The sequence below is a fragment of the Canis aureus genome, chromosome 36, assembly GCF_053574225.1.
Source record: "Canis aureus isolate CA01 chromosome 36, VMU_Caureus_v.1.0, whole genome shotgun sequence".
Lineage (NCBI taxonomy): Eukaryota > Metazoa > Chordata > Mammalia > Carnivora > Canidae > Canis > Canis aureus.
Window position 1 is genome coordinate 20065986 of NC_135646.1, and position 25801 is coordinate 20091786.

General features: G+C 39.0%; 1 protein-coding gene across 3 annotated transcripts in view; it reads right to left on the reverse strand.

Annotated features, from left to right (window-relative positions):
* Positions 1 to 25801, reverse strand: part of CDK15 (cyclin dependent kinase 15) — an 82683-nt gene that overhangs the window by 34965 nt on the left and 21917 nt on the right. For all 3 annotated transcript variants that reach the window (XM_077884992.1, XM_077884993.1, XM_077884995.1), the window contains exons 7-10: positions 22196 to 22319; positions 20254 to 20374; positions 7196 to 7289; positions 2490 to 2553 (exon numbers count right to left, since the gene is read on the reverse strand). In XM_077884992.1, coding sequence (XP_077741118.1) covers positions 2490 to 2553; positions 7196 to 7289; positions 20254 to 20374; positions 22196 to 22319 — 403 coding nt within the window. The remainder of the gene's footprint in view (positions 1 to 2489; positions 2554 to 7195; positions 7290 to 20253; positions 20375 to 22195; positions 22320 to 25801) is intronic.

The window sequence follows — 25801 nt, forward strand, 5'->3', positions numbered from 1 at the left end:
CTGGATTTTTTTTTTTTTTTTTTTTTTTTTTTTGAGTTCTGAGCTCTCAGCTCTCTCAAATTATTATATGGCTGAATTCAAAGTTTGGGGAATCTTCCTACTAGAATGAAAAGGAAAGAAATGGAAATATCATCCAATATGGTGTTACTGTTCTCCTCTGTGATACTTTTCTGGCTCCCATCCCCTATTCTGTTCTCTTAATCACTGGAGTTAAAGTGGGTGGAAGCACCAATGGCAGCTCAGTGATGGGGGTGGCTTAAAAGGGCTTCTTGTTGTCATAGGGGATGGTCCTGGAACACAGATGATGACCCTTTTAAAACATAGTTCTTATGATTGAGTTATCAGTAGTACTGACTCCATGCTGAAGATATGCTGGACTTCTAAGATTTACAAATACAGAATTAGATATCTTCCTTGTAGCTAAGGAAGGGTTACAACTCCCTTTCACAAGCTTAGCTTGGTCCACAGCTACATGCTGCTCAAACCCATGGAATTGAGGATCACAAATGATCACACCCCTCCATAAGGAGAGCTGGTGAAAGAGTGCAGATAAATGAATACAAACCCAAGTTCTCAGAGATCCAAGAATGTACCATATTCATCTGTGCAAACTCAACACACAATATAGTGCCTGGCAGATAGTAGGTGTTCAAAATTTTTTGACTTATTTGAATTAAATCAAATCCCTACTAGAAAAACAATGCAAAGTATGAACCCTATTGATGTTGGGCCCAGAGAATTCTCTTCATAAATAAAAAATTGCACATTACTTTGAAATGACAGCAAAATGAAAAATGCAACATATTTCTCGCTGTTTTATTGGGACCCAGTTATCTTATTTAGTACAGAATCTGGCAGGGAAACATTTTGAACAAGTTTCTATCATTACTGTTCTCACCGAGGCGTTCTCTGTTAAGGATCACTGCTTATTTGCTTGAACCGACCTGAAACCCAAATGTTTGAAGTCTGGAAGAACAGCAAATGCTCACCAGAGCAGCTTTGTATTGACACCACCCCAATTGTTTCCCGTGACCCTAAACTTCTGCTTGTATCCATGGTAGGAAGCTGAGGGGTTCCATTTTCACCTGGAGAGCAGAGTGGGTATGGAGAGGTATAGATAGGCAAGGTGGGGAAAATAGAACCAGGTTCTCCTAGAAACCACAGTAACTGGAGATAGAGTTATGACAGACTGGACCATGGTCTCTACAATAGCCTGTTCTTTTTTCTCTCTGTTTCAGGCCACAAGGAAAAGGCACTATTCCAAGCCTTTTGTGGCCAGAGTGGCATTTTTCTCAGGTGCTAAACTCTAGCAAAATAGTTGGAAATGGTAAACTATTTGTAAATGTTAATCTAAGGCTGTTTGGCAGTGCATATGATCATTCATAAGGCAGCTGAAATGATTTTAGCTTGCTGTAGGGTTTTCACAATCCTGGTCGGTTTAAGTTGTCTGATCCTTATGTATAGCTATTTGAGCAAAAGTATTATATGCTGGAGAAAAGAAGAAAAAATATCCTTGGTCTCTTATGTCTTTTGTTATCCTCTTTAATTGCCTTTGTAATCTCCCTACAATTTCTTGCTCTCATGAGACCCTTCTAAGATGATCTCATACCAAAGTTAGAAATGACAACAATTTGGGGAAACTCCATATTTAGTGATGGGTCTGCATCAGAATATAAAGACTAGAATATCTAACTTGAGCCATAGTTATCCCAATTTTGCCCTTATCTGTACACATTTCCTTCCCCTTTAGTCCTTCCAGCAAGAGTCCAGCTTTGGTATGGCCATCACTTGCTTCCCCAGCCTCTGATACAGCCCTTCATCCTGTAGCTCATTTCTTGTCTCCTTCCTTCTGTCTCAACATCCTTGAAGTGACTACTGGGTAATATGATCTCTCTGGCATGGCCTTGAGACCACTTCTCAAAGACTTCCCCAATGGGCAAGTCCACCTCCAACACTTCCAAATCCATTCCCAGGAGCCAGTCATGGAAGACCAAATGGGTGATGAGAACGACCAAGTGTTAGGTCCGGAGACAATGGATGACCTCTTCTGTAATATGGAGATATCTTACCTGGCCTGTGCGAGGCCTAATGAGCCTCTATTTCCCCTCTGTTGCATTAGCTTTCTTTTTATATTTTATGAGGTACAATAACCTAGCAAACAAAGCCAATAATAGTCATGGGGCTCAACAATGAGACATTCTTTTGAGCCATTGGATATTTGGAAATGGATGTGGAATCCACAATAATAGTCATTCCAAATTCTTAAGCTTGCTACTGGTATTGTACAGAGTTGAAGAACTGATCTAACTAACCTCAACTACTATTTCAGAGTTCTTTTCATAAAAGGATTAGCAGGGAATATATGATTCTAAAAATTCATCTAGACTTATCTTCACTGTTGAGTTAACAATAAAAGGAGGGCACTCTGTGTGGCAAATGCCTTCATGTTGCTAATTTTCAGAGCATTCAGAAGCTCAAATCAATATTACCTGGATTGTAGTTAGGTAGCTTGGAAACTCCAGGCCAGGTATCCTCTGTAGGGACTCCCAACACCTATGTGAAGCCAAAGAAAGACAAAGAAAGATGAGGCAGGAGACATGAAGAACAGATCAGGGAGGAATAGGGAATAATTCATTTTATACATCACGTTTTGCCAGCTGACGCACGCAGGAAAGAAACTTTAGTGTCACCCATATTTGTAGTTTCATGGGCCAAACTGTTATGTATTCTTAAAATCCTGTGATGATTAATTTTATGTGCCAACTTGACTGGGCATAGCGATGCACAGATAGCTAGTAAAATATTATTTTGGGTTGTGTCTTTGAGGCTACTTCTGGAAGAGATTAGTATTTGAATCAGTAGACTGTGTAAAGAGATATGCCCTTTCCAGTGTGGGTGGGCATCACCCAGTTGATTGAGGGACTGTATCGGACAAAAAGGTGGAAGAAGGGCAAATTCTGTCTCTCTCTTTTTGAGCTGGGACATCCATCTTCTCCTGCCCTCACACATTGGAGCTTCTGGTTCTCTGGCCTTCAGACTCTGGGACTTATACCAGCATCCCCTTAGGTTTCAGGCCTTTGGGGAATTATACCACCAGCTTTCCTGGTTTTCCATCTTGTGGACAGCATATCTCACCCTCCATTATCACATGAGCCAATTCCCATAATATATCTCCTTTTGTGTATCTCTATACATCCTGCTGGTTGTGTTTCTCAGGAGCATCCAAATATAGGTCCTGAGACTGTCTTCACTAACTCAATTATTATTATTTTATTATTATTATTATTATTTTTTAAGATTTTATTTATTTATGAGAGAGAGAGAGAGAGGCAGAGGGAGAAGCAGGCTCCATGCAGGGAGCCCAATGTGGGACTCAATCCCAGGTCTCCAGGATTATGGTCCAGACTCAAGGCGGTGCTAAACCGCTGAGCCACCTGGGCTGCCCTGAGCCACTGTGCTGCCCCTCAATTATTATTCTAAGGTAGATCATACAGCCTTGCTTAAAGTCATATTCTCATCACTAAATATTTATGGTGTGGTCACCGTATAGCAGGATTCTATTCTCGGAGTCGGGGATATAAAGAGACAGGAGTGACCTTCCCTTTGCCTTACATTGGATGAAACACACACACAGACAAGAACATCGCCTGAATTATGCCTCAGCATGATCATTCAGCTGTTCCCCAATGTGCTCAAATTAAAAAGGATTCAGATTACTGACCTTTAGACAGTGGAATGTTGGCTAAAAATGATCCCAAACCTAACTCTAGTCCTTCCTACAGAATTCATCTCCTCTTGTTTTCTTGGTGGCCTGTCAGTCTGGAATATGGTATTTGGCTTTGGTGGATTGTAAAAGTAACAGCATCACTTGAAAAAGAGCTCACTTATGCTTTGGTTTACCAAATTGAAGCTCCAGTTTGTAATTAATATGAAAATAAAAGTCTTTTGGAGTACAAAGTCAAAACACTTCAGATCTGGGATAGTGCTTTTACTGTGAGTTCTTTTATAGGCATCATTTTACCATTCTTTTGCTATAACCATAAAAGCCAAATGTCAGTTATATCTGGGAGCTAGAATAACATTGTTCCTGTGAAATATTAGGGAAATACCAGTAACTTTCACTACACCACTATTCAATGTAACTCTTCTTAGAAGCATATCTCAACATAGGTCTTTTTAGAAGCATCTCTCATAGAAAGAATCTAATAAATCCATTTGCAAAATGCTGGATATAGTTGCCAGCCCAATTGTTATGGCAGGAAGTCAATTGCCTAACAATGATTAATAATCAATGAAGAATCTAGAATCTTAATATCTACCAGCTTGCTGACTAGGACTCTGGCTGAGAGGTACATTTTGCAGTGCCTGCTAAGATCTCCTTAAACAAAAGATACTGAAGTGCTATTTTCTCTCATACAATAAAAAAAATCATGCCACCCAGGAAAATCTTTCTTTGATCCATTCCCTAAACAAACTGAAAAGCTACTGAGAGGATTATAGGCTTTTTCTATCAACCACCCTGAGCCTGAGAGAACACGAAGAATCCTGGAATCCATTTTGAAAAACCAACTGGACTAATTCTTCTTTTGTGGGAGAGGCCCAGAGGATGGGAAGCTGATTCTTCTTTTTTAACCTGCCATCTTCTGTATTTGCACAGATGTGCATGTAAACAAGTGATTCACATGCACCCATATGTCTTCTGGTGACTGGCAAAGCACAATGAAAAGAGAGCAGAGACAATGAAGAAAAAGCACCAAAGGAAATAACTAGCAACTACATCCATATTTTCTCTAAGGTGATAGTTACTAGAATTATTGGTTACTTTGTATTATGTTTAATTAAAGCCAACAAAATGGATACCAACCAAACATTTTTAAGTATTATACTAAAAACTTTAAGCCTGAGATTTTAAAAATTTAAATAAAAAGTCAATATCCTTTATGTGGAAATTTGATGCTCAGTTTCTATTTGAAAGTTATTGAATTTGTTTTCACTTGAGAAAATTACTAAATGTCCACTTGACTGTCTGGGAAACTGAAAACCAAAAATTGTTGACTTACTCCCTCCCTGAAGGCTCTTAAAAGGCAGCTAGTGAATGCTATGTTTGAAATCATAGTGGGCTGCACAGGGCTGTTTTCTCCCTTTGTTGGAATGGAAACTGAAGGCATTTTGATTAATGGATTTAAAGTCTGCACAGTTTATTTTATTCTGATTTTAGAACTGCATTTGGGATTCTTTGCTAAAAACACTTATTACAAGAATTAGATTTCTAAAAAAATGATCAGAAAGAGGTGACAATTATTCAGATGAAAACACACACACACGCTCATACACACATGCACACACAGGCATTTTAGAAAGATGGTAAAGATTCAGGATTTCTCATCATGTCTTCATTCCTAAGAGTGAGATCTCAGGATAAATGTAAAGAACAGTTGTGGTTAAAGGCTGGGAGAGTAGAATGGACCGGTTGCTTTCAAAGAGGTAATTCCTACGTCAAATATCATGGAACCCAAAATAGCTTTCCTATTTTCATCTGTGTAGACGCTTAATGAAACACTAATTCAGGATCTGTCTGTAATGTTGAAGTTTCTACCCTCCTTGAACTGTAGTAGTGTAAAAGATAACACACCGCAGAATGTGGTGACTGTTCTCACTTTGTCCTCAGAGTTGGAACTGTAGTTGAGATAACAAAATTCTGTCTCTGCCTCAAAATTGTAAAGCAGTTCCAGAGAAGACAAATTTCCTCCCCTACACATAAAACCCCCACTCTGGCTCTATCTCTCAAGAAACCCTTTATCATACACTTTTAGCAAGAATGCTCCAGAAGCCTGCTTGAAGGACGAAAACTTGAAAGAGAGGACCCAGGACAACAACAGTATAGCTTAAAGCACTTTGACACACACTACAACATGAATGAACCTTTAAAATATAAGTGAAACAAGCCAGACACAGAGGACAAATACTATGTGATTCCACTGACAGGACATACGCAGGATAGGCAAATTCATAGAGACAATTGAGAGCTTACTAGGTGCTGAGAGGAAGGAGGATGGTGAGTTAATGCTTAATGGGCACAGACTTCTGTTTCAGGTGATGAAAAGGTTTTGGAACTGGATGGTGGTGATGGTTGCACAACAAGGTGAGTGCACTTAATGTATCATATGCTTAAAAATGGTTAGACAGTGGGACACCTGGGTGGCTCAGTGGTTGAGCATCTGCCTTTGGCTCCAGTCATGATCCCGGGGTCCTGTGATTGAGTCCCACATCGGGCTCCCTGAAGGGGGCCTGCTTCTCCCTCTGTTTATGCCATGCCTCTCTCTCTCTGTCTCTCATGAATAAATAAATAAAATCTTTTAAAAAATGGTTAGACTGTAAATTTTATGTATATTTTACCACAATGGAAAAAAATCACCAAGAAAAGAAGAATATACAGATGACTACGGTACATAGCATATAAGCTACAAGAGACGAAAGAATGAAGCACATCGTGGTGCAAATGAGGTAGGGATAAATGTCAAGAAATGGAAGCACATACAAAAGCACCTTCACACCCTAGGAATGTGGTTTAGGAAGAGCGGGATACATGGTGTACTTCTCTCACACTGACACGGTAAGCCTTTGTTTCATCAGAGTTCTGTGGAAATTTAGTGTCTTCAGTGGACAAGGACCCAGGGCCAAATATATGATAGAATTACAGAGGGGTTCCTGGGTGGCTCAGTGGTTTAGCGCCTGCCTTTGGCCCAGGGCTTGATCCTGGAGACTTGGGATCGAGTCCCACATCAGGCTCCCTGCATGGAGCCTGCTTCCCCCTCTGCCTGTGTCTTTGCCTCTCTCTCTCTCTCTCTCTGTGTCTCTCATGAATAAATAAATAAAATCTTAAAAAAAAAAAGAATTACAGCTGAGGGTGGCAAGGCAGGGGATGTGCTTAAGTAGCGACAGTGGAAATTGCCCTGGGAGGCTGAGAAAATCCTAACTGGGGGCAGGTGGGTTCAGGGGCTGCTCCAGGACCACAGGGGATTTCCTGACCGCACCTTCATTCCCAAGGTGCTTTTATACTTGTGGCAAATATCAGTTTCCACAACCTTAATATGTGGCATAAAATCTCAACCCAGATGGACTTTAGGGTCTCTAAAACAAATTTGGTTCAAAGTTTGAAATGCAGGTATTTCTTCTTCCTAAGAGGAATTCTTACCTCCCAGATCTTCTCCAGCTGTTCAAGGATGTTGGAAACCCCAGGAAACAAAGGTTGACCCTCGAACATTTCAATAAAGATGCAGCCTGCACCCCTAGCAAAGGAAACAAGAGTCAGCCTGACACTTTCAAGGGAACCATACATGCGAAAGTGAACTACTAGTATTTCTCCTCCCAGTAAATATTTTGGGGAGTTAAATATGGTGCTATTAAAAGTCTTGGAAAAGAAAAAAGAAAAAGAAAAGAACAACCTGCAGCTTTAGTTAAAATGATATGCAATCATTTAGGAACGCAGTAAAGATAGCAAACGGTTCAGCTCATTCAAGTTCATTATCCATTTTATGGGAGGAGGCAAAAGTACTGAATCTTCAAACTGAATACTATCTTTTTTTTTTTTTTTGAATACTTTCTTTCACAGAATCTAAGATGCTATTATTTTAAGAGGCACCATTAGTATAAGTAACTATTAGGAGAAAAAACTCCTACAAGTTAAACCGTGACACAATCAGAATGTTTCTTTAGCAGCTATTGAGAGGGCTGTTATACATTTAATTAGATTATTTTATTATATATCATACTAGTGTATGCAAAAAATGGAATGCTAAAGTGAAATAAATTGGTTTGGGTACTCCTAAAACTTTTTTACATTCAGCATTTGACTCAGACTCTTTGATGTCTGTTTTTATCCATGGGATCATCCTCTATATCAGGAGTTTGATGATGCAGCATTTCTTAAAATAATCCATAAGAAAACTAAGAGTCATCGGTGCTGGGCTTCTAAGCTGACCTTGAAATTATATAGAGTTAACCTACTTTTGACTCTTGCTTAAAGAATGCTACTAAACATGTCTGATTCACTGCCTCTCCACAACCATTTGGTTCCTAATTGAAAAAGAAGGGGAAAAAAAACCCTCTCCTGTCTGCAAGACTTTCTTCCAAGTCACAGATGCCCATTCTGCAACTCTTGATGCTGGCATTTGATGTTCACATATGTGCGGTGGTAGCTGCGGTCATAACTGCAGCCTGCCTGATGGCTTTGTAAGACGCTACCAACTATAAGGTACATCCTGACTTAGCAGAGACTGTATATCTCCCAATAGATGAAATAGGGTGAAATATAAAATTTATTTCCTAGGTAGTCAAACTGGAGGGTAATTCCTAGGGACAGCAAGGGGTAAGATTTATTTTCCTAATAATATGTTTTTATTCATATAAGTATTTTTTCATATAGGTCTTTTGAGAGATAAAAATGTTTCAGGTGATTGGTCACAGTGATTATCCTCATGGTCCTATCCTTTGACTCCAAATTCTTTTCACTGTAACACATAATTTTGCAAACTCCCTTATCCATCTTGACATTTTCTTGTGTGGCATGGTAAAGAAGCATAGTTAAGCCAAACAAACTTATTATCAAGATCATTTTAAATATGGTCTTTGATATTATATATTTATTACATGCTATAAATTTTCATTTTTTTTCATCTGATTACAGACACATGCTTTTTAATTCCTTTTAAATTGCTTGTGTAGGAGAAAGCAGATTTCTTGGTAAACAAGTTTAAGAATAATTTTTATCTTGTATCTGGTTTGAGGATAGAATTTATATTAAAAAGAAAATTAAGTCAGTTAAGCATCTGCCTTCAGCTCAGGTCATGATCTGAGGGTCTCGGGGTCAAGCCCTGAGTTGGGCTCCATGCTCATCACTTACAGAGGAGTCTGCTTCTCCCTCTCCCTTTGCCCCTCCCCTCTGTTCATGCTCTCTCTAATAAATAAATAAACAAATAAAAAATAAATAAAAGAAAAAATGGGCAATTGAAATGTCATTGTCTCTTATCATGTCAAAAAAGTTAAAAATTGTTTTCATGACCTAGTATTTGGCTTACATTTAAAATAAGCAACTGGCTTATTTTTAGAACTTTGCACATATATAAATAAAATATATCACATTATTGGCAATTTTGAAAAAGCCAATTTGGATACAATGGCCACCATATTTACTTTTTAATGATTTTTCATGTATAAGAGACACCTTGATATGTGATATAAGAATTTTGATCAGACAAATATAACTTAAGAATCTGGTAAATAGCATCTTGAGGTGAATTTTTGAGAATTATTGCCATTTAATGCTCCTCATTAATTTGCATTTTAAAATCCATTTTTTTTTTTGGGCAGCCCAGGTGGCTCAGTGGTTTAGCACCGCCTTTGGCCCAGGACATGATCCTGGAGACCTGGGATCAAGTCCCACGTCGGGCTCCCTGCATGGAGCCTGCTTCTCCCTCTGCCTGTGTCCCTGCCTCTCTCTCTCTCTCTCTTTCTCTGTGTCTCTCATGAATAAATAAATAAAATCTTAAAAAAAATAAAATCCTTTTTTTTGGGTTTCTTATCTTTAAAGCAACAGCTATAAAAGGTATGAGTTAAACAATACATGCAGGAGATTAAAAGTAATAGTAATAAAATGGTAAAAAAAGCATCCTGATTGCTAGCAATGGTCAATTATGAGATAAGTCAACTAGGAAACTGAGTTGGTGAATACTACGAAATGGTCTCCATCCATGGCCCCTGATGCTTTCTCTACACATGCTTGAAAGGTCTTAAACCATTTTATTTTGAGATGAAAAAATGTGTGTGTGTATATAAAACATATATGTAATTGTATATGAACTCATATGAAATAAAGATGGAAATGTACTGGCTTTTGAGCTAACCCTCCATCCAGTACCCTAACACTTTCCAGAAACGCCAGGGACTCACAAGCCACTAAAAGGCCAGATAGTATTTTAAACAAGGTTTAAAACCAAGGGCATTGCCAGGTTTAAACCTGTAGTCCACTTTATTCCTCCCCTCAAAAGGTTTTCATTGCTTGAAAAAAGCTTGTTTTTTCGTACTAGTGGCTGTAGGGAAGTTAGAAGGAAGTCCTTTCTTTAGCAACTTCTTAGTCCTTTGTCTTCTACTCTACTAGTAGTTTACAAAACTATGTAAACTACTGGAGAAAGCTGGACATTAAGGCCATTATGCAAGTAGTACACTGGAGTTTGTGTTACAGAATAATATGCTAATATTGGCTGAAATTCTCCATCTGCATTTGTATGGTTGGTGCCTTACAAGCATTCTCTTGAGTCTTTTTATTTATTTTATTTTTATTTTAAAAGATTTCATTTATTCATCTGACAGAGTTAGAGAGCATAAGCAGAGGGAGTGGGAGAGGGAGAAGCAAGCTCCCTGCTGACCAGGGAGCCCAATGTGATCCTGGGACCATGACATGAGCCAAAGGCAGATGCTTAACCAGCTGAGCCACCCCGGTGCCCCTTGAGTCTTTCTTTTTAAGTTTCACCTCAGGGTAGATTAAAACCTTTCTCACCTAACAGATAAAGTCTAAGGATACTTATTTATATATTATATAAATATATATATAATACACACACACACACATAGAAAGACTATGTGTGCATCTGTGTGCACACACACCCCTGGGTGCCCATGTGCTCACTTAGGACACTTGCAAGACAAACAAAATTCCTAAATCAATTATATTTCAATACCTGAAATATCCATAAGTACTATAAATATCAATGCATTAGTAAGAAAATAAATCTGTGTATCTTAAGTTTGAAAAACCAAAGATACTTTCCAGGGGTAGTAAGCATTGTTCTTTAAAAACTACACAACACATCTTCCTATTTTTTTTCACTTGTTCTTCAGAGCTATTATATTTTTTAATTTGCTTTGTAAACAAGTTGAGTGGCTATTGTCTATTTTGTCCACCACCAACCTAACCTTAAGCAAATGTTTGAAATACTCTGAACATTTAGGTCTAGATGGGAAACCAGCTCCTATTTCTTCTTACTCATTTGCTTTGTTCTTAAATCTTCATCTTGTGGCTCTTCTTACCTCTTCTTCTTACCCTTCCTATCTTTAGGCTTCTCAGAAGATTTCTGCTTTGTGGAGATACCCTTGGGGCACCCCATGTAGATGAAGGAGAACTTCCTACACAGGGTTAAAAAGACCTGATGGCATCAACCAGTGGAACCCTTCCAGAAAGGAGAGATGCACTGGGTCATTTTATTGCTCCAACTGGGTTTCTTCAGTCAGGTTAAAGGAAACAGTTTATATGTTTTCTGCTTTTTCTGGCTTTCTTCCTAACCTTTTCTTTATTCTGAGCATGAACAAATTCTTCCATAAGAGAGGAAAAGATTCTTCAAATTCCTTAGGCAATCTCTGGGGTAATCAACCATCTCAGGAGTTTTAGGTTTTTCAGAGGTGTAAGGAGCACACAAAAATGTTGTTGGGAGAAATGAATCAGTATTTCATTTTTCACTGTTGAAATTAATTCAGAACAACATAATGTATGACAGTGACATGACCTTTCCATTTGCTTTTCCTTGAGCCACTCTTTATATTTGGAAGTTTGCAGCAGGGAATCTGCAATCTCTCAGGCAGGAACAACTTTTCATAGTCTTAAAACCAGCAGCTGCCTCAAGTCAGTTTTGAATAGTATACTTTGTGTGCCAAAATAAATCCTTCTTTAAAATCCAGTGTGCCCTGACATGGATGAACCTTGAAAGCATTATGCTAAGTGAAATAAACCAGACACAGGAAGAAAATATTGTATGATTGCACTTATATGAAGTACTTAGTAGAGTTAGATTCACATAGACAGAAAGTAGACTAGTGGTTCGCAGGGGCTGGGGGGAAAGGAATAATAGGGAGTCTTTGTTTACTGGGTATAGAGTTTTAGCTTGAAATGATGAGAAGTTTTGGAGATGGATAATGGTGATGGTTATACTATAATGTGAATATACTAAGTGCTACATTTTAAAATGTAGCATTTAAAATGGAGGTGTCTATTAAAATGGAGTCAGTCTATTAAACTTCTGACTCTTAATTTTGGCTAAGGTCATTATTTCAGGGTCAGCATCGAACTCTATGGTCAGTGGGGAGTCTGCTTGAGGGTTGTCTCCCTCTCCCACTCCCCTCACTCATATTCTTTCTCTCTCTAAAACAAATGAATACATCTTAATAAAATGGTTAAAATGGTAAATTTTATGTATTTTGGCATAATACAAAAAAAGTAAAAACAAAAACAAAATGGTATAATTATCCTAAAACATTCTCACTGAAGTTTCTAATAGAATCTTTTAAGGTCTAAAAGGTGGCAGAAGGAAGGAAAAAATGATGATGGGAGATGAGAGAGTGTTGGTATTTTTTTTTAAGATTTTATTTATTTATTCATGAGAGACACAGAGAGAGAGAGAGAGAGAGGCAGAGACATAGGCAGAGGGAGAAGCAGGATCCCCACTGGGGAGCCTTATGTGGGACTCAATTCCTGGACCCTGGGATCACGACCTGATCCCAAGACAGATGCTCAACTGCTGAGCCACCCAGGCATCCCAAGAGCGTTGATTTTAAGTGCTGGGAATAACCAATACATCCTACTTGCGTATTTTCCATAATCTGTTTACTCTGGGCCCCCACTGACCCTGAAGCCACCAGGGCTCACTGTGAACGAGAGGCTCTGGCACTCTATGGTATCATTAGTTTCTTTAAGACAAAGGCTTTAATGCTCCCCCGTGGTCACCTGCCTCCTAAAATGCACTCAGTTTCAGGCACCTTGGTGGTTCAGTTGGTTAAGCAACTGACTCTTGATTTTAGCTCAGGTCATGATTTCAGGGTCGTGAGATTGAGCCCAGCTTTGGGTTCCATGCTGGGTGTGGAATCTGCTTAAGATTCTCTCTCTCCTTCTCCCACTGCCTCTCTACTCCAATAAATAGATGGATAAATAAATAAATAGATTTTAAAAATGCACCCAGTTTGTATCCTATGGGGTTTTGTGGCCTAGCAAAATTGGATGTTTCCCTTTTCCTTTGGAAATCTCCCTACTTCCTTCCTCTTTTACCACCCTGAAAAGAAAAAAAAAAAATGGGGGAGAGCAATCGCAATGTAAACACTCAAGAGCTAATAATTATGTAGAGAGAGAACGAATAATAGTAAACTCAATGAAAGATGCCTATTGCTCTATTTTTACATTACTTTTTGAGTTTTACAAAACAATAATAATAAAAAGAACAAATAACAGATAAGAGTAATGACAATGATTTTAACTCATAATTGAATTTCTACTCTGTGTTATCATTTCTGATTAAATTCATGAAACATTTACCAATGAAATAACATACATTTTTGTGTATTTTGTATATGTAAGGGATACATAGCTTAGGATAGACATAAAGAACTGGTAGGTGAGCCGAAGAAATTCTCCAGAATGCAGCACAGAACGTTAAGGAGACAGGAAATATGAAAGAGAGGTAAGAGCTGTGGATAATAGAAAGACATGGTCTGATAGTCTTTCCTTAGAGCTCCAGAAAGAGAGATGGGAATAGAGGCCACATTCAAAGATGAAATGACCAACTAAATAAACAATTCATAACAGGGAGAAGCACAATATATACTCAGCAAGGTGAGTGAAAAGAAACCCGCACCAGACACCTTAAAGTGAAAACTCTACAATATTAAAGGCAAAAAAATTCTTTAAAACATCTAGATAAAATGAGAGATCACCTGCTCTTGTAAGACAAGGCTAAAAGCTAACTTTTCAACCATTAGGCTAAATGCAAACTTCACAATAGCATCAATGGAAGACAATCAGGGGGATGATATCTTCAAAGTTCTAAGAAAAAATAAGCATCAATCTTGAATTACATCCCCAGCAAGCCTACCTTTCAACAATGAGAGTTTATCTTAAGACACAAAAACAGAATTTGCCATTGATACTAAAGAATATTCTAAGAGATTTACCCTAAAAGAAAGGAAAATTATTCCAAAAGTAAGATCTAATGTGCACAAAGTAATAATGAACAGTTTTAAATTTATTTGCACTTAATGAAAATAGCTGTAAAGAACATAAAGCAAAAATGAATGGAATTATGACAAATCAACAATGTCGTGAGCAATTTCAACACACCTTTGATTGATAAACAGAAAAATAATATGAAGATTTGGACGACACAATTAACCTTGAATTTTTGAACGTATGTAAAACCTGTACCCAACAATTCAGGAATCTGTATTCTTCTCAAACACATGTGAAATATTTGCAAACACTGATCACATACTAGGGCAGTGCTTCTTATGCTATCTTTGGTGAAACACCAGCTTTTTCTCAATTTTGGTGATGACTTAATTTTGAAGATTTCAAACTTAAAGAAGAGTTGCAAGAATAGTAGAAAGAACTCTCTTAAACAGATTCACAATTGCCAACGTTTTGCCACTTTTATTTTTTTCTGTTTTTTTCTGAGGCAGTAGAGGGTAAGTTGCAGATCGTAATTCTTCACCCCTAAGTACTTCATTATTTTCTGAGAGCAAAAACATTATTTTACATAATAGTGCAATAATCAAAATCAAGAAATTTAACATTGATCCAACACTACTATCTAATCCATAGTCCATATTTAAATTTCACCTTTTGTCCAACTTAGTTCCATTTGCCCCAGGATCCAATCTAGGACTATGCGTTGCGTTTATTTGCATGTCTCTTTAGTTTCTTTACTCTGGAACAATTCCTCAGTCTATCTTTGCCTTTCAAAACCTTAACCCAGTAGGGGATCAAACTATGCCACCCCACAATATGCCACTCTGGGATAAAAATTATTTTGAGCTGAAGGCAATTGAGAAAAAGCAAACATATAATGAGCTTTCTTCTTCTCTCTATCTGCCTGAAAGTAGTGCATGAATTCTCCTTGTGAGGCTGTCCGTCCCATAATTTACTCCCCCTAAAGAGTCCAGAAACCCCTTTCTTTTTTGTTATCACTTACCTACAAATTTACCATCCTTTGTCAGAATGGTATAAAAGCCTCCAAGACTAACTGCTTCTTTGGGTGTTTTCTTTTCCTTCTATAAAGCCCCTTCCCCTATGTCATATAAAACTTTTAACATCAAATAAAATTTATATGCTTTTCTCCCAATAATGTGTTGTCAGTTTATAGGCTCATCCACAGACTCTAAGAGGATAGAGGGACATTTTCCTCTCCCTATAAACCTTTAAAAGAGGACAGGCTAGTTATGTGGCAGAAGGTCCCTCAAACAGAGTTACTTTATCTGATGTTTGATTTTTTATAGGGAAATCACATAGGTGATGCTGTACCCTTCTCAGTGTCTTATATTAGGAGACACCCCGGGATCCCTGGGTGGCGCAGCGGTTTGGCACCTGCCTTTGGCCCAGGGCGCGATCCTGGAGACCCGGGATCGAATCCCATGTCGGGCTCCCAGTGCATGGAGCCTGCTTCTCCCTCTGCCTGTGTCTCTGCCTCATTCTCTCTCAATCTGTGACTATCACAAATAAATAAAAATTTAAAAAAAATTAAAAAAAAAAAAGAAAGGAGACACCCCGTGTCAGTCAGTGACATTATTGATAATATGAACTCTAATCATTTGGTGAAGGTGGTGTCTGCCAAGTTTCTCTACTGAAAAGTTACTATTTTTTTCCTTTGTAATTGATAAGTAATTTGTGGTGAGGTACTTTGAGACTATGTAAATTTTTTATTCCTCATCAAGTTTGTGCTCTAATTGGGCACTGTTGATTCTTGCTTGAACCAATCACAACTATATTGCATAATAGTGGTTTTCTAAGTCCACATTTCTTCTCCAGTTATTAGCTGGCATGCTACTGCAAGGACGTGCTTCCTTGCTTATCCAGCTAGCTGGCTAACCTTAGTATTGACTTAGACATTCTTATTTTATGCAGTGGGTTATAATCCATTATATACATTATTTGCTTTGATTGTAAATCAAATTGTACTCAAGTTGTACATCTTTGACCAGTTGGCATTTCTTCAAGTTGCTTCCCTTTTGGTCTATTCCTGTCATTTTGTGACCACTTTATAAAAAAAAAAAAAAATGTTCTGGCTTAGATGTTCCTGGCTCATCTTATACTTTCCCTGCCCTATCCTTAAACTTGGCCATTTCTCCAAAATGTCTGAGTTCTTTTAAGTGGGGAATGGTACCAGGAAATCAAGATCTGAGTGGCAGACCAACACTTATATAAGATACAAAACTTAATTTCTTCAGAAATAATGCACCTAGCAGAACCAAATGCAAATCTTCCCTGAGGGAGTCCACCTCATTCAAGGCTTCAAAAAAAATCTCACAAATGAAATTTCAGGGATCCCTGGGTGGCTCAGCAGTTTAGCGCCTGCCTTTGGCCCAGGGCGCGATCCTGGAGTCCCGGGATCGAGTCCCATGTCAGGCTCCCATCATGGAGCCTGCTTCTCCCTCCTCCTGTGTCTCTGTCTCTGTCTCTCTCTCTATGTCTATCATAAACAAATAAATAAATGTTAAAAACACACACACACACACACACAAATGAAATTTCAAATTTCAAAGTAAATTAGCGTATCACTATAAAAAATAACCAAACACGCATGGAAAAAGAGATACCATATGCAAGAACCAAAAGAAACAATAAACAATAGAAATAGGCTTACAAGGACCTTTGTTCTAGATATGTAAGAGCTTAGAAAATTATAAACTACAAAAAGGCATTAAAGACAAACCAAATAGATGAAAGACAAACCAAATTATAAACTACAAAAAGGCATTAAAGACAAACCACATTTAAAAATTGGAAAACAGTATTACAAAGGTGTTAGTTATACTCAGAGAGTTCTACAATTCCAATGCAATTCTAATGAAAATCCCATGAGGATATTTCATGAAATTTGAAACAATGAATCTAAAAAATATATGAAAAATCATGGGGCACCTGGCAGGCTCAGTTGGTAGAGCATGCAACCATTGATCTCAAGGTTGTGAGTTTGAGTCCCACAGTGGTGTAGAGATTACACAAAAATAAAATCTTAAAAAATAAAATGAATATGAAGAATCAAAGGGGAAAAATAGCCAAGGCACTCCTGAGGAAGGAGACGAAATAGGTGGGGACACTTGTGCTACTAGATATCAAACATTATTATAAAGCTGTAGAAGTTAATATTGTGGGACAATGGTTCAAGGACAGAGAAACTGACCCCAGCAGAACAGAAGAGAGCCCAGACACAGACCTCTGCATTTCTGGAAATTTGATATATGAGAGATTTAGCATGACAGATCACCGAAGAAATTGGGTGAGACAATTGGCTAGCACAGACAAAAATCAATTTCCAGTATATTAAAGATTTAAAATGAAAGGACAAACTTTACAACTTTTAAAAGAATGTATTGGAAAATATCATTCTGACCTCAAGGAGGGAAGAATTTTTTAAACAAGAAACAAAAGGGCTAACCCTAAATGAAAAGATTGATAAGATCAACAATATTAAAATCAAGAACTTTTGTTCAAAAAGACAACATAAAGATACGAAAGCATAAGCCATGAACTGGGGAGGCTTCTTGCAACACATATAACTGATAAAAGGTTGGGGCACCTGGGTGGCTCAGTGGTTGAGCGTCTGTCTTTGGCTCAGGTCATGATCCCAGGGTCCTGGGATTGAGTTCCATGTTAGGGGAACTCCCGGAGGGGACCCTGCTTCTCCCTCTGCCTGTGTCTCTCCCTCTCTCTCTCTGTGTCTCTCATGGATAAATAAATAAAATCTTAAAAAGAAACCTGATAAAAGGTTAGTATTCAGAATAGAAGAACACGTATAAACCAAGAAAGAAAGAAAGAGAAAGAAGGAAAGAAAGGGAGGGAGCGCAGAGGGAGACAGAGACAAAAGAAAATAAGCAAAAGACACAAGAAGGTATTCATAGAAGAGAAACACAAATGGCTAATAATCCATGAAAAGATGTCCAATCTCACTGGTAATTAGAAAAATGCACATTTAGATCACAACATGACACCATTCTACCCACTTGATTATAAAGTCGGTGCAGATGTAGATAAGGGGCTGTAACGCAGGGCTGGTGTATAAACTGCTACAACTACTGAGGAAAGTAACTCAGCACTATTTCAAGGCATTGAACATTCATATACCCTGTGACACTGCAAATCCACTGAGTATTCTAAAAAATCTTTAAATATAAGTACCAAGTATATTTATAACAGCAAAGGCAAACAAAACAAAAAACCAAACTAAACATTTGAAATGTCCATCAAAGGAAATAAAGCATAGCTATATAGATCAACATGAATGATCTTAGAAACATCTTGAGTAGAAAAAAGCAAGGCACAGCAGGTTAAAAACAATATAATACCATTTTTACAAAAACTCAAAAGCAGGTAAAACAAAACAATATCTTTAGAACACATAAAAATGTAAAATAATTATTTTTAATTATTTTTAAAAGAGGTAAGAGAATGACAATAAGAAAAAAATTCAGGTAAGAAGCCCGTCTGGTGGAGGGGTAGGTTGATGGGAGAAGGGCACATATAAATGTGACGGTGTGTTCTAGTTATTACACTAGGTAGTAGGCCCATGAAGTCCATTTTATTATGCTTCTTAATCTACATCAGGTTTCCCAATCTTAACACTGTTGACATTTGGGGCTGGATAAATCTTTGTTCTGGGGAGCTGTCCTGTGCATCATAGGAGCATCCCAAGCCTCTACCCACTAGATGCCAGTAGCACACCCAGCTGTGTGTTCAGCTGTGACAATAAAAAATAGCTTCAGACATTGCCAAATGTCCCTGGGGAGCAAAATTGGCCTTGGTTGAGAATTACTGATGTATATATATATATGGTACATTTTTTTTTCATGTGTGCGTTTTGTTTTGCTTTTAAGTAGGCTCCATACTCAATGTGGAGCCCAGTGTGGGGTTAGAACTCATGACTGTGAGATCAATCCCTGAGCTGAGATCAAGAGTCAGACACCTAACCGACTGAGCCACCCAGGAGCCCCTATATGGTATATATTTTTTGAATGTTTTAAATGTTCCATAATAAAACAAAGTTTAAAAGTGATGAGTAGAAGTTTCACTCAGCCTGTAAGCACAACTAGGAAGTAATTATTAAGTGCTGAGAAAACCAGAGCCTGCTGCAGGGCCTTTGAAGTGACAGCGTAGAGTAGTGAGAGCTGACAGTTTCAGGAGGATTTTGACTAGCTGGTGATATTTCTAGAAATGGTACTGGGTATTGGGAAATCAATGACTCCAGATACACTGGAGGAATATTTCTGCAATGTTTCTCAATTTTTTGGGAAATCAAAAAGCTTAGTTTAGCCTTTTAGAATACTACTTAATTTTTTAAACATCTATTATTGATTTTTTTAAAGAAAAACAAGACCTTTTGTTTATATAAGACCTTCTAAGGAACTGAAGGAAGTCCATATATTTTGTTACCTTTGAGGGGTTGGCTCTTTTTGCAAAGTCACACAAATTTAACTGTGGCCCCAGATAACTGGAACATTTCCAGAAATAATGTAACATATCATCGCTTCTCTAGGATGATGAGTGATCCCACACTCACTCACTATTGCACCCTATTAATCCAAGAGCTTCCCCAATGATGTGGTTCTACTTGGAAACACCTGTCTGATTCTTATACTTACACTATAGCCCCCTTTAATCCCTCATGGAGAGAGTTTATTTCCCTCATTTTAAAAATGGAGAAACACAGACACATAAAGGATACATACTTTTCAAGATAGCATAATCCAGAGTAATTAATTAGAAACAGAATTGGTGCAAAAATCGGGTTTACTGAATTGTGGTCTGTGTGCCTTTTTCCCTAAGCTCTGAACTGTGCTTGGGCATGTGTGAGCATTAGTGTGTAGAAGTGTATATGTGTGTGTGTGTATCTGTGGTTGGGGAGATGTGTGTGTTTCTCTGAGGACAAGGGGGGAAGACAAAGGACTGGAGAACCAGAAGGAGAGGCATGGTAGAAAGAATATCAGATTCAGAATATGCCTTTGGCCAGAACTCTCTGAGTCTCAGTTTTTTTAACCATAAAAACTCGCAGAATGATTGCAAAAGTCAAATGAGATGTGTATTTGAAAGAAAGCACTTTATGTTTCTGTATATAAATGTGATTGTCATTATTAGTACTATTATTTAAAATGTAAGACAGATGATAAAGGAATCTGCATCGGTAAAATGACCCACATTTTCTTCCTTTTCTTGGCCCTGGCTCTTACCATATGTCCAGTTCAGAGGAATATTCAGTGGCTCCCAGCAAGGCATCCGGAGGCCGGTACCAGAGGGTCACAACTTCTGAAGAGTATGTCTGGCTGGGAATGGACTTCGCCCGGGCAAGACCTGACCGAGGAGGAAAAACACAGAACTCACTGTCCTAGGACATCCCGCAGAGCCAGGAAGAGATGCTTGCTACCACAGAGTCAGTAACTAGCAGAATAAGAAACATTTAAAAAATAAGACACAAATTTTGGGGGCTTTTAATAGAGCTACTCAACTCTCTTGACCCTTGTGACCTCCTTGTCAAGTGAATTTCTCAAGTTTGGGTCTATTTTGCGGCTAGATGTGGCCTCCTGGCAGCTAAGTATAGGGAGGTGAGTAAATTCTTCCCTATATGATAAAAACAGAACCGATGTGGGAACTTCCAGATCATGCCCTTTTGGGGGGATTAAGCCTTCTTTGAGCCCCTTTCCTTTTCCTCGAGGCTATAATGAGAAGAAGGTGACAGCCGTCTTTAGACATGTAGTTGGGGCAAAACCCTAAGGTTGGCGGGGACCCCATGACGGAGGGACATGGGTCAGGACGCCACGGGGCCACCATACAAGCTCCAACTACTTAGGTCAGCTTGTTATATGAGACAAAGTTAAACTTCTAACATGTTTACGATCTCTATAATTTAGGGTTTCTGTAATAGCAATAGGACTCAATGCACAACTAATACGGTCGCCCTCCATTTTTGCAGACCAGGAATCCCCAGTTTAATAAAACACAGGGTAGGGACTGCTAATCCAAATTAATTAGTTTGGTAGGACCTTGGACACATTGCTCTCATGTTCTGCAATATAAGAGTACTTTTTTTTTTTAGAGAGGGGGGAGGGGCAGAGGGAGAGGAAGAAAGAGAATCTTAAGTGGGCTCCTTGCTAGGCATGGAGTCCAACATGGGGCTTGATCTCAAGACCCTGAGATCATGACCTGAGCTGAAATCAAGAGTTGAACACTCAGCTGACTGAGCCACCCAGGAGCCCCTGTCGGTACTTCTGTCAACTACCTAATCTCACAGAATCACGTGATCTAGAACTGGGGGAAAACCCTCAGTAGATGAGTTCTCTGTTATGGCAAATTGACAAATGAATATCTGTTGAATGCTTACTTATCCAGATGAAAGCTACTATGTCAGAAGAAAGTACTGCAGCTGTAGTGCAGCCATTTGATTGATAACTGGCCAACAGATAAGAGTGGTACCCCAGCTCCAGCTTTTCAACAAATATTAACTGAGCATCTACTGTGGTGTTTTTATGGTTAAAAACTTGCTTACACTGATAAGCAAAATGGACTCAGGCTGCCTTCATAATTCTTATAGTCTAGTGGAAGAGACAAAATCACCACACAACATATGTGTGTATATAATTATAAACTGTAATAAGTGCTAATATGGAAAGATACAGTGATACCCCAGGGAAATCTGCATCACTTTGATGGGAATAAAAACCTCAGGTACTCCTGCAGTGACAGCTCTGTTGATAGGTGAGCAGGAACAAGTGCCATGGAGCCTCTGTTCCAGCAGGGGTCCATTCTATAATGTGGGGTTTACCTCTTTATCCTGGATCTATTCTGATAAAATTTTTATATCCACTCAGATATAGGAAAACCTACTAGGTAGAGTTCACTCTATACACGTCTCTATAAAGATTGGCAGTGGGGCAGTGGAGATGCCCAAGTTTTCGGGTCTGATTAGACTGGGGCTTGATGGAATTCTAGGAAGCTCCCAATCTTGCCCTGTTTCTTGCCCAACACACTTCCTATATGGTAGTTTGACATCCTCACAAAGCATCATGTTCCACGGGCCTCCACTTTTCAAAGACCGGGCCTAGTCAATGCTTTAAACATGTGCACACAAAAGCATCATTGTTCAGAGCCCAGAAGGAGACTCGAGGGGAAACTTACCAAAATCAGCCAGTTTGAGCTCTCCCAGGTGACTGATGAGTAAGTTCTGAGGTTTCAGGTCCCTGTGAAGAACGTGTTGGTGGTGGATGTACGCCAGGCCCCGCAAAAGTTGAAACATGAAAAGCTGGAAGGAATGAACACCTTATCTAAGCAGATTTGAGCCACTATGTGTTGATTTCTCCTCTAAATCAAAAACAGTCATCTGAAAGAATATAGTAAAAGTGTCTCTTCAGAGACCAAAAAAAAAAAAAAAAAAAAATTTTACATTCAGAGAAGGGAAAAAAAAGACAAGAAAAGTCAAATAAGTAGACCATGTCCTAAAAACAAAGGGAATCTGCCTTTTCCTGACATCTCCTTTCTTTGATACTGGAGGAATTACCCTTCCTTAAAAATCTAAAGGGAAACTTTGAAGTTTCCTTTGGAACACTAGTTATTGATTTAGATGTGAAAGATTTAATTTTTTTCCCACCAATGAACTTGGCATATGAGATCAAAGTTGACCTGGAAATGATATTCTAAGGTTTACAACTGCTTAAGTTTTCCAGGCTCTCTGATATGAAACCCTTTTCAAAACATAACACAAGGAGACCAGACTGGGAAATATATCTTTAGATGGTATTAGGAAATAAAGGAACCATTATCTTTTTAAACCTATTTTTAAAGCCTGAAGTTCAAAGTTGGAAACAAACTATAGTACAGTCGTTTGACTAAGAGGAAAGAGAGATCCCCCCTCCCCCCCCAAAAATACACCAAAAAAAGAAAAAGAGAATAAGGAATAAAGAGTATATAAAAGAAAGAAGAAGGAAAAATATATTCTGGGCCCAAATATTTTAAATGTTGTGTGTGGTTATAAGGCATAGAAACTGAAGACATTACTAGGTTCTCACCAATGTAGAAGCTGAAGGAAAAAAAAGAATACTTAGCATTCCAATGTCTTTTGCTCTTTTCCAGTGCCACTGGCAATTGAGAACTGAAACACCAACATTAGTGTTTACAAAGACCCATGCCAACTGAGAACAAGTTCTGGCAGTTTAGAAAAGAAAAGCCCAGCCCCAGCATTCCTGGAGACACAGACACCTAGCCGATGCAGAGCTGTGCAGATAAACCCACTTTTTCCATCACATCTTGGAAATTAGGAACTGCAGAGATGCTGGGACCTGTACTGGCCTAACAATGACTAGGAGACATTGGAGCCAAGCTGAGGGAGGCATGGTCTGACCGGGGCAGGGGCCTGGGTTAGGGTGGGGGTTGCCCACCATGGCACAGCTGTGGCCATGTATTTCCATGCAGGTCCCACATTGGGCTCACAAGTCATTTAAGAATGTTAAAGATTTCTTGAGACTCCTACTTCACTGGTTCTATGAGCTTTCCCAGTGTTCTCCACACACTCTTCATTTTACCATTCATTCATCAAACCACTAAGCTACCAAAATATGAAATTCCTATACCAATGTTTAAACCTTCTAATCAGCTATAAATATAAATGTTTCTGGAAAAGACAATATAAAGAACCCACAAAAATTGCAGGGAAAAGAGATAAGAGGCTATATTACGTGCTTACAGGTATGTTTTTCAACAGGAAAATACTAAGGAAGGAGGGAGCACAAGACAACTGAGGGCCAGAGACAGAAAGGAAGAAGGGGAAACATTTATTAGAAGCCAAGCACCTTTTATAATCCTCAAAGTAACCCTCGAGGGAGATATGCTTGTCTTTGATTCACAGATAAGTAAAATTGGGCTCAAGGAAACTTTAAAAACATGTCAAGAGACCATCAGGGCCGAAACTCAAACTCAGACCTGCCTAACTCCTCTACATCATTCTGAGAAACCAAAGAAAAGAAAATGAAACCATGACAGGGAAAGGGAGAGTCAGCTGGCTGAGTCAGAGGCAGAGCTTCTGAGTGGGCCAGCCTGAAAATGCGGTTCATGTTGGCGAGTAGACTGCTCTCGCTAATTAGTCACGCCCGCGTCCCACCTTCTTGCCCTTCGGTCCCTTTCCTGCCTGGCTCCACATATATGTCCACAAACATTCATAAATGGTAACGCAGTACAGTATTAATGGATGGCATTTTATAACCACACTTCTTAAAACTACAGTCTGCCCCGACTAACCTCGCCACCCACTCACTCTTGAATCCTTTGCAACCTGTATTCTCCTTTCACACTGCCAACGCTTCACCAACAACAGAACACAATCCAATGGCATTTTCTCAGTCAACATCAAGCCAGATTGTGGGTGATTCTTTCCAGAGAGGCTTCCCATACCCCAGGGGTTAGTCCTGTTTTCAACACAGGGAGGCTCTTGGGAACAAAGTAATTTCACTGGGCTAGTGCCATCTGGGCCAGAGTGAGCATTTTCACTGCTGCCTCTGCTCTGGGGAACTCATCCCTATTTCCATTTGCTTTGACTGGAAAACTTCTTTGCGCTTCCACATACCCCTAATAAATCCCTCTATTTATTAGTGTATCCCTCGCAAATCCACAAAGTAGTCAAGTATGACTGCAGTCAAATGTAGTTTTCAAGACAGTCTCCACCACGCCGTCCCTGAGACTGTCTCTTCCCTTGACCTTCCCATGAGAGTGTAGTTTTTCTGAAACCTCTATAGTCTGAAAAGCTGCTTCCTTTTGTCTCTTGTCCTGTTCCTCTTTCAACCCCTACAGGCAAAAGTTCTATAATCAGTTCTTTTATCTTTGTGTATTTGCTCTTTTGGTTATCTACTCTCTTGTCTTCAACTACAGACATCCTGTACCAATTACCCCCAAGTCTGTATTTCCAGCATCTATCTTCCTCCTGGGCACTAATCACCTCTCTGATTGTCTACTGTTCATTTCCCTTTCGATTTCCATCTCAGCTAACAGCTCACCATGTCTAAAACAGGACTCTTCCTCCTCCCCTCCAAATCAACTTCTTCTATTTCTGTTACTAGAGCTATAATTACTCTGGTCAATCAACCCAGAAGAAGAAACCCAGAAGGTGAGGCCTCACCCTAGACTTCCTGAATCAGATGCCCAGGTCATTTGTCTGCTTGTTGAAGTTTGAGAAGCACTGGGCTAGCCCACATCAATAAACTCCTAACTGGAACCCCCTACTCTTTAATCCATCCCACAGACCACAGTTACATAAATTTCCTTCAGATCATGTTATTCCCTCTCAACTCAAACCCTTTTAATGGCCCTCCTGTCTAAGAAATATAGTCCACATCTTAGAAAATAAGGCTCCCAGCCACCTAGCCAATCTATTTTTTCCAGACTTATGTACCCCCATCTCACTTGGTGTTATTCACAAATGTCCTGTAATAGTATTGGTTCATATTTCTTATCTCTTGTTTTTGGTTGTAAGGTCCTTGAGGGTAGGAGTTTTGTCTTCTATGTTTTTTTATCCCTCTAAGCCTTCGGCACAGTGCCCAGTATAAGAGTCACTCAAGCCTGAAAGTGTTTGTTCTCAGTTATTCTTTCTCTGAGTGTTCTTCTACTTAATCAATAGCCCTAGATCCTTGACTCTTCTGCTCTCTCCTAAGTTATCAGCAACCTGCTTATCTTCACCTCCTTGCTTCAGATTAGACTCAGTTTAGAAGCCTGACCATGACTTTAACCTCTCTCGACAAT